Source organism: Vespula pensylvanica, chromosome 3, assembly GCF_014466175.1.
Source record: "Vespula pensylvanica isolate Volc-1 chromosome 3, ASM1446617v1, whole genome shotgun sequence".
NCBI classification, from domain to species: Eukaryota; Metazoa; Arthropoda; class Insecta; order Hymenoptera; family Vespidae; genus Vespula; species Vespula pensylvanica.
This window is the reverse complement of record NC_057687.1, coordinates 12,137,656-12,147,449: the sequence shown is the minus strand read 5'-3', so window position 1 is coordinate 12,147,449 and position 9,794 is coordinate 12,137,656. Positions and strand designations below refer to the sequence as shown.

The 9,794-nt window shown below is 34.4% G+C and overlaps 3 protein-coding genes across 3 annotated transcripts; 2 read left to right on the top strand and 1 right to left on the bottom strand.

Annotated features, from left to right (window-relative positions):
* Positions 1-625: 625 nt before the first annotated feature.
* LOC122627866 (ADP-ribosylation factor-like protein 5B) lies at positions 626-3,172 on the bottom strand. Its single transcript, XM_043809472.1, has 3 exons — positions 2,826-3,172; positions 1,910-2,354; positions 626-1,726 (listed from the first exon to the last, which is right to left on the bottom strand). The coding sequence occupies exons 1-3, from the start codon at positions 2,869-2,871 to the stop codon at positions 1,678-1,680; spliced, it is 540 nt and encodes a 179-aa protein (XP_043665407.1). The 5' UTR covers positions 2,872-3,172; the 3' UTR covers positions 626-1,677.
* Positions 3,173-4,732: 1,560 nt separating this feature from the next.
* Positions 4,733-7,537, top strand: LOC122627820 (6-phosphogluconate dehydrogenase, decarboxylating). The gene is made up of 5 exons (XM_043809393.1): positions 4,733-4,934; positions 5,200-5,423; positions 5,789-6,033; positions 6,122-6,747; positions 6,878-7,537. The coding sequence occupies exons 1-5, from the start codon at positions 4,924-4,926 to the stop codon at positions 7,218-7,220; spliced, it is 1,449 nt and encodes a 482-aa protein (XP_043665328.1). The 5' UTR covers positions 4,733-4,923; the 3' UTR covers positions 7,221-7,537.
* Positions 7,538-8,114: 577 nt separating this feature from the next.
* LOC122627857 (INO80 complex subunit E) lies at positions 8,115-9,773 on the top strand. The gene is made up of 6 exons (XM_043809462.1): positions 8,115-8,305; positions 8,583-8,733; positions 8,818-8,999; positions 9,071-9,197; positions 9,296-9,468; positions 9,549-9,773. The coding sequence occupies exons 2-6, from the start codon at positions 8,590-8,592 to the stop codon at positions 9,631-9,633; spliced, it is 711 nt and encodes a 236-aa protein (XP_043665397.1). The 5' UTR covers positions 8,115-8,305; positions 8,583-8,589; the 3' UTR covers positions 9,634-9,773.
* Positions 9,774-9,794: the final 21 nt, after the last annotated feature.

The window sequence follows — 9,794 nt, the reverse complement described above, 5'->3', positions numbered from 1 at the left end:
GCCTTACAGAATTTGCTTTGAATTTTTCCTGCTTTTTTAAACTAATTCAAGTACGAAAATTACTCAAGGATCAGTGATAAAAATCTTCGATTTGATAATACTACTTTTAGCCACGCTTCTATCAATTATATTATTGAAACACTTTGACAGAATTTCGATTAAAGAGAAAATGACGTATGTTTATATATGATGTGCAGAACAGTGCGATAATTATACGTATGCGCGATAGTTCGTTATTTTCAAGGGTCATTTCTCAATATGAGAAAATTAACGTTTCATTATTTTCTATGTAAGAATCTCACTCTTGACTTTAGACGGCATTTATCTTAACAACGATGTTCAAAATCTTCTCAAGTAAATTTAATCAACGTCCATTAATTGGTACTCAATATTGTTAACAGTTTAACTGAATATTGTCTAAGTGACGCAACCCAGATGCTATCTAGTTGCATACAAATTATTATCAAACAGCTGTTGGTTGAACATTAAACCAATATATTTGGAATTAATAAATAAAAATTTCTCTTCCATTATACAATTACATACAAATGAGTTTGTATCGTTATATTAAGTGCATTAATTTAATTAAGATTATTTGTAACGCACAAGTCAAATCGAGTTTCTTCAGCAAACAACCGCCCGTCCCGATATCGAGTCGATGTATCGCAGAACAATTCACATTCTGTTTGCTGATGCTCAACTGTCTCTTGGGTATCTTTCTTATGAAGTCCTACAGCTGTTTGCGTAGTTCAGATGCTAAGAAATCTGCTTAAAATCTGATACAGAAATGTTAAAAATATGTTATAGATTGGAGCTATACTTGCTGATCTTACTTTTTTTTTTTTGTTTCTTTTTCTTTTTTTTCTTTCATCTTTTTCGTTATTTTTTACAGTTGCTTATTGTTAATAAAGTGTATAAAAACTATGTACAAAGATGTACCTTTTACTTTTGCATAAGAAGCCAAACGATGTATTCTCCTTGTATGTAAACGAGTATTTCCTGCGGCTTCGGCATTTATTATAAACACAAGTGACGGGTCGGACTATTTTCAAGAATTTATTTCAAATTCTTCCAATTGCGCTTCTTTTTCTTATAATAACCGATAGTTTATTGGATAGTACTTGCAGGAATAAAAATGATATATGAATTATGTGCGAACGAGAAATAAAACTTGGCAGTTGTCACTCTTGAAAATGCATGTTACTTAAACGTAAAACAACACATATTTAACGTATCTGTAATATTGTAAAATTAATCAAGCGTTGTACATTATGGTAAACCTATTTTATATTTTACAATCTTTTAGCTTCGCCCTGTTTTCTTTCCTTTCCCTTTTTTGCTTTATCCCTATCAATAATTCATTTTTTCTCCACAATTATTTTCACGCTTTTATATAAGAAACGCGCGCGCGTGTATCATCATTTTATTGAAAATAAATAAATTTTTTGCCCGTCCACTCTGAAATACATTAAACATTTGCTACAGTAATTGTCTCTCGGTATATGCAGTTATACTTTGATGATCGTACTATAAATTAATGTATCGTTTTAAAACATCATAAAATTATTTTTGCCATACGTACGACCATCAAAGTAGCAACGATACTAACTCGCGCTAATCACATATTATACAGCTTAGTTATTCCGTTGAATTTATGACAAATTCTCATAATGTACGTCATGTCTTCTTGAGACGTCCAACGATCCATTCCAGTCCTTGATAGAGTCTATAATGCCAATTATAATCATCATTTTATTAACACTATAACGCAAATTCTCTTCTAACAAATAGTAGTTTAGATTAGAAATTAGATTTACGAATAGTATTACAGATGAATTAATGAGAATATATCAAGAGAGCGCATCATAATGTAATGCGTAAGAGAACGCAGAAAGAAAGAAATATTTACCCTTCTCCCGTGAGAGCACAACAGCTTTGTATGTGCCACTGATGTTTTTTGATCGACGTCAAATCTAGTTGCCTTGAAATTTCGGCGGCTGTCATACTACCCTTCAAGTCCTGCTTATTAGCATAAACTAAAACATTGGCTTTGCTAAGTTCCTCGTGATTTAACATAGAATATAGTTCTTCTCTTATTACACCAAGTCTTTCTCTATCCGTGCTGTCTATAACCATAATTATAAATTCTGTATTCGTGTAATAAGTTGACCACGCGGCCCTCAAGCTCTGCTGTCCCCCTAGATCCCACATTATGAAATGAATATTCTTCCATACTACTTCTTCTACGTTTGAACCAATAGTCGGCGACGTATGAACAACTTCGTTCATTAAAAATTGATATAATATGGTTGTTTTACCGGCATTATCCAATCCTACCATAACAATTTTATGTTCTGAAAAATGATTTATGTTTCAATAAAATTTATACGTACACCTGTCAAGTAATAAATGTAAATTTATAACGCACAAGAAAGCCTATCGCTTAACATACATATGCGCAATATAAACATGCGAAAGAAATAAGAACGTTAATATGGCGAGTAAATTGAACAAGTAATTGATATAAGGAAGTATAGTAACTAATAAGAAACGGAATACGCCAACAAACATAGCTATTGCCAGGAACAAGAATTTTTCACTCTTGTATAATCTATTCGTATCTAGTTTTGCAATGATAAATGATAAGTAAGTTACAAGTAGTAAATAACAGATATTAAAAGCAACGGGATTAAAATCAATAAGGTAAAAATCTAATAAATTAGTAAATTTTTTCTACGTGTTGATATCAACCGTGAAGAAAATGCTATTTTCTGAGAACAAAGAAAGAAAGCATAATGTTGGATTAATCAAAGGATTTCCTTTACCTTCATTACCAAAGAAACTCCACAACTTTGCAAATAGCAATCCCATATTGACCCTGCAGTTCCAAAATAATTCGAAAAACACCGCGCTCGGTTACTTTCTCTTTCCTTCACTTTTTCTCTCTCTCTCTCTCTCTCTCTCTCTCCCTTTCTCTTATCAGAATACAGCCTTGATTACAATAAAGAGAATGTATTTCGACTTAGAAATAGGGCATCCATCTCATTGTTACAGGGTTATGTCCAGCTTTTCATCACTTCACTCTTTCTCATTTGCACGATATTTCGCAGCCTCATGTCAACGACCGGTGTACCGCAAAAGTGAGAAACGCACGACGGTTTCCAACTGTTACGAGTACGATTAGATAAATTGTCAAATGGAGTAATTTTAGGCGAACATTCTCTAATCTAATTAAGACGATCGCGACATGTTGCATACGCGATTAAAATGCTCCTACATACTGATTGGCCCAATCCGAGTTTGCAGGTATTGCGACATGACGTCACGAAAATATAACCATGCGCCAATTGGAGGGGAACCACTTGTAAGCGTTGAGCGCGCGTAAAACGATATTTCCCTGCCAATCAAACGTACATATGTATACGTATATGCATATATTACGATTCCTAAATGATAATTTACTATTCATAGTTGCAACTACCCTGATTAATAAATACTACTAGTAGAAATTATGCTACGCTATTACGTATATAGCATAGATCGTTCAACTAAATATTAATTAATCGAAAGTATCGATCATTTAATAGTAGGATTATGAAAGAACTCTCTCCTGGACGATATTCTTCAATTTCTAGAGTAGTTCAAGTTTCATATTTCCATTATACTGTAAAAAGATTAAAGTGAGAATGATTTAACGTGTAGCTACTCTTTAGATATTTCTTCTTAAATTTATAAATCGTAATTAAAAGTGAATTTTATAAAAATTTCAATGTCTATTCACGATTACATATTATTATTTTGCATTAGTTTCCTGATATTATCACATCGTTTATAACATATTTAGAAATCTTAAAACGTTAACAAAATTATTTGTGTAACGATTACGTGTAACGATTACTAGTCAAATATTTCGATGAAAATAGAATTAAAAGCAAAGAAAGCGCTGAAACATCATGGAGCCCGCCATCTAACTGCGAACGTCTTAACTAAACTATACTCGAGCAACTATATATATTTAAAAATTCTATTTTTTATTATAGCCAGCGCCAACTGGTGTGTCAATATTAAAGATACCGTTCGCGCGTTTTCTTCAACAAATTTCGCTGTTACTATATCCTTGTCCCTGCTTAAGAAAACGTGATTTTTTCAACAATATGGCGATAATTTGATTTCTCATACGTACGCGTGCGCGCGCGCGCACACACACACACACACAGAGAGAGATAAACAGATAGATATGAATAAATTTACTACATTGACGCGTATGTGGTAACGTTTTTTTAAATTAAACGCGTTTTGCTCAAGTTATTAATCTTTCTTGATAAACTTTTGTGACGCATATTCTCAGCGAATACAAAATTACACGGATAAAATATGCGGATAAAATGTTTAATATCCACGAGCATAATAGACATATGTATATAAGCACACATGTAACATCAGATACCTTTATAATGACCGTGCTTAATCAGCAGAAATAATATCTGAAAATAATAGCTGTTATATGAAAGGATGAATTTACTAGAAGATGAATTTTCTAGATCTACGTATGCGATACGATCGATTTAAAAAATCTAATGATTCAATTTGATAATAACCAGCGAACAAAATAAATCGCACGTATGCGACATATCGAAGAAAGAATTTGGAAAGCTTACTTGCGTAATATATTATGAAATTCGATTTAAGCGTATGGTAGTGTAGTAGTAGTAGTAGTGTAGTGTGTAGAAGTGGAATCAGCTAGCATGCCGAGGATATGTGCGTTATGATTGGCTTGTTAACGTCTGATGACTCTGCGAATACATGATTATGTGTTGTTCGTTGGACATTCGTCGAACATAAGTATATATGGCCACTTGTTGCTGCTTATTGTCCTTTGGTACATCGTAAAGAATATTTCCGTGAATTGATCTTTGAAAAAAAATGACGCAACCGTAAGTAATCTTCGTTGGTATGAAATTTAAAGCATATATCGTATATTGTATATGTACAAATTGGACGATTTTTCTTTTTCTATTTCTAAAAAGAAATTTCAACGTTTACGTATACATTTAATTCGAATTTATATCAAAGAGATTCTTCTCGAACCCTTTAGCTATCCTCGGCATATCTTTAAAAGAGAGAACGATCGTTTCAACAATTCAAACCGAATTATATCGTATCTTTCTATCGCAAATAACGTTATTTTGAAAATTTCAGCACTGCGGATATCGCGTTAATCGGCTTAGCCGTTATGGGGCAAAATCTTATTTTGAATATGAATGATCACGGCTTTGTCGTTTGTGCCTACAATCGCACGACGGATAAAGTAAAAGCTTTTCTTGAAAATGAAGCTAAGGGCACAAAAATCATTGGCGCGTTTAGTTTGCAAGAAATGGTTAGTAAACTTAAATCTCCAAGGAGAGTAATGTTATTAGTTAAAGGTAAGCAATTTCGTTTTTACCAAAGTTAAAAACGTGTGGTACGTCGCGCATATTATATCATTTATTAGTCGGTTAGATGATTACTTAGTTGGTTGTTGGATTCAGTTTTATAATATTTGCTTAAAAGTATTCAACTTTTAATAATTATTTCTTTGGGTCTAACGCGAATATCGATCGACGTTGAATATATTCTACGTTGTTACAATTGTAACAAAAGGTATGTAATCGAAAAAACGTACGACAAACATAAGTAATTATTGACTTTCAACCGACATCATACGCGTACATTATATATTCCTTATACGTTGAAGTAATATCGACGAATAAATTTTCCTGAAACTCTAAAGTGCGTGGTACGTTTGCAGCTGGCTCCGCCGTAGACGCGTTTATAGAGCAACTCGTGCCTTTGTTATCTTCCGGAGATATTATCATCGATGGTGGTAATTCCGAATATCAAGATACTGAAAAAAGGACGATATATTTGGAGAAAAAAGGAATATTTTTTGTCGGAAGCGGAGTAAGCGGAGGAGAAGACGGAGCACGATATGGGCCATCTCTAATGCCTGGCGGTAATCCTAAAGCTTGGCCGCATATCAAGCAAATCTTCCAAGTAATGATACAATTGCCGAATAAGTAATAATAAAATTATCGTTTCTTAATCCTCTGATGATAAAAATTCTAAGAAACATTTTTTCTAGGCGATATGCGCCAAGGCTGACGGGGAACCCTGTTGCGATTGGGTAGGTGAAACTGGTGCAGGACACTTTGTAAAAATGGTACACAACGGTATAGAATATGGTGACATGCAACTTATTTGCGAAGCGTATCATATTATGAGAGATGGTTTACAACTGAATCAAGAAGAAATGAGCGAGGTTTTCAACGAATGGAACAAAGGAGAACTGGATTCATTTCTTATTGAAATCACTAGAGACATTCTTAAATACAAGGACGAGAAGGGTTATTTGTTAGAACGTATCAGAGATACAGCGGGACAAAAAGGAACTGGTAAATGGACGGCTATAGCGGCATTGGATTATGGAATACCTGTCACATTAATTGGAGAGTCAGTTTTTGCAAGATGCCTTTCCTCTCTGAAAAATGAAAGATTAGAAGCAAACAAAGTGTTGCAAGGACCTGATACTTCGTACCAAGGTGATAAAAAGCAGTTCTTAGAACATTTACGAAAAGCTTTATACGCGTCGAAGATTATATCTTATGCGCAAGGCTTCATGTTACTGAGAGAAGCTGCCCAAATTCACAAGTGGAATTTAAATTACGGCGGTATAGCGCTTATGTGGAGAGGTGGATGTATTATAAGAAGGTAAATATATGTGTGTGTTTGTGTGTGTGTATAAGTATATAAATACAATGATGCGCGCGAGAGTACTTATCAAGAGAACGACAAAGGTCACGGTATTTGAAGTCATTAATTGATCGTATGTCTTTTACAGTGCTTTTTTGGGAAATATAAAGTTGGCTTTTGATAAAAATCCGAAACTTTCCAATTTACTGTTGGACGACTTTTTTGCCAAAGCAATGAAGGAATGTCAGAATAGCATCAGAGTTGTCGTTTCTAATGCTGTGACCCTTGGAATACCAACTCCTGCATTATCAACGGCATTAGCATTTTATGACGGGTTTAGAACTGCTCGACTGCCAGCTAATTTGCTTCAAGCGCAAAGAGATTATTTTGGAGCGCATACGTACGAATTAATCGGTCAAGAAGGTAAATTTGTACACACGAATTGGACCGGTCATGGAGGAAACGTGTCTGCTTCGACGTACGATGCTTGATAATATTTGAAGAAAAATAAAGAAAACGATAAGAGGAAGTACATACGTGCTGACATTACCTTTCGCGTTAAATCATGTAACGGCTGAAAGGTTTTGTGCATGCTTTTTGATATCCGTTAATATTGACATGACTTTTGTTTTAGGCTGATCATAATCTGTTTCTTTTTTCTAAATATTTAACAACATGTTGTTTCCTAAATGATAAGTATAAACATTTATTTATACGCGCATAGAAGGTGCTTGTAGAGACTATGTTATTTTTGTACATCGTATCGTACAGTGTTACCAAACAAATATATTTTTGGAAGAGAAAAAGATATATTTATATTTCTTTCGAACGATCGTTGGATTAATTTTTTTACAATGATTCGTATGGTATATACAAAGATTATATCACACGTTTGTCGGGTATGGGGAATATTGTAAACTTTTCTCTTGTTATTTGCACGTTAGAATCGTGTTGTGCGCCGATTTGTCGTATGTTACGTTTACATTTTGTTTACAAGCCACGTGCTAATGAAGGAGCGTGATAGTAGGATTTTTAGTATAACATTCAATGGGACTCGATCAAATAAGAAAGGCTTCGTAAGAATATGTTTTTGCGATCAGTAGTGCAAGGAAAGTATTTTTGTTGTGCGATGACGCGCCGAAAACGGGCCAATCGCAACGATCGTACGAGGAAGAAGTTCTACTACCCTGGTGTCCCGTCTAAGGGCGAATAACCGTAAGAGTCTATCCTTAATTGTTTTTCGTATATAAACGTGTATAAACGTTTTACTATTTGTTCCTTCATTCTACATTATACTTTGGAGTAATTCGTTCATCCTGTAAATACATTGATTCGAATTGCAGAGTCTCGTTATTTTCCTTCGTTAAAAAGAGAAAAGAAAAAGAACACGCGGTAAAATTACTAGATAAAGTTCCCACGTATCCCATTTCCGGTCGAAAGAGAACCATTCTGAAGTTACCGAAGAATCGATAAAAGGGTCCAGAATGGAAGCCAGTCATAAACAACTTATTTATCTTCATAATAATTGGTTGCCGCAAACGTTTGCGACACATAAAACACAATTCTGCGTTTTTATGTAAGTATAATTTAAGTTGAAATTTGAACGTTATACGGAAACGCTACGTACATTATATTATTTCCGATACAAACGTATGGCGATAAGCTTGTCCCCATTGTCGTTTGCAAGTTAACCTCAACCTTCTTTCATAATACTTCCTACGAACACGCATATAACGTATCAGTTCTCTGCGTTCGTACGTGATATTTGAAACAATCGATAAGGGAATGATATAAGGTCGCAAAAATTATTTACTTTCAATCTTCGAATATTACTTTATACGCGAGAGTTGTAGATGATCAATGTTGGAAGGATGGTATTGTCGTTCTATCGCAAACAACAATGCAGATGCGGAAGAAGATGACGAGGAAAGTCCAGAAGAGGAAGTACCCAACTACAAGGATCAGTATCGAAATCTTAAGCGAAAATTAAAATTTTTGATTTATGTATGTCGCTATACGAAAGCCCGTTGGTTCGCCAAGTCTGTAAGCTCGTACGTAAAGTTTCATTAACAAAGAAATGTATTTTAGGAAAATGAATGTTTTCAAGAAGCTTTAAGATCCACTCAAAGAAAACTACTCAAAGTAAACAGAGATAAAAGCTTCTTATTGGACAGGTTGTTGCAATACGAAAAGGTAGATACGTCATTTAGCGAAAGCGACGAAACGGAATCGTCCGACGAAGAAGTTGCTAGGCTCGATACGTCCAAGAGGTAACTCGCTATAACTTTACTCATAGTTGAACGCCTGTAATTTCTATGTATTCGTTGTAATACCTTTCCAGAAAAAAGATAGAAATGAATGTTGGTAATCATATTTCGCATCATCCGTCTACGGTTACGAAACCCCTTAATACCAGCAAAAAGAAAAAAGCTACGCCAAAAGTGTCAAAGACAAATAACATACCTGCAGTATGTAATTGCATATACGTTCTCTTCTGATGTCGCGACGTTATCTATCGTAAATATTCCAACGTTAACGGAAAATGCAACATTTCTGTCGTTTTAAGGTACAAGCGACTAACAATATGGTACCAATGTCTTTAATGTCGGACGGACATATGACACCCGAAGAAGTAGAAAGGCATTTGGAGTCTCGTCAGACGTTTATAGAACTTGTTCCGGAAAAAGCACCACCTACGGTTCCAACAGAAATGTTTAGTAATGACCCTTCGCTAGATAGGTAACGTTAAAATTCCATTTAATGGTCAGAATGTTAATTTATTTCATTATGGTGCTCTCTATTACGATCGTCTATTGCAGTGAATCCAACGAAATTGGCGAGTTAGAAACGTCTCCCAGTAATATGGGTGAAGATTGTCTCAGTATGGACATGATGGCTGAGTGACATCGATTCAGTCATAGATTATTAATCAATTATAAATTGCACATAATTGCATGTTTCGTTAATATTAATATTTTATTCAATTAACTTATCTGTGTATTCGTCGTGTGTAGCATAATAAAATTTTTTATACATATGAAAAATGTGTATGTAAAATATCTTTG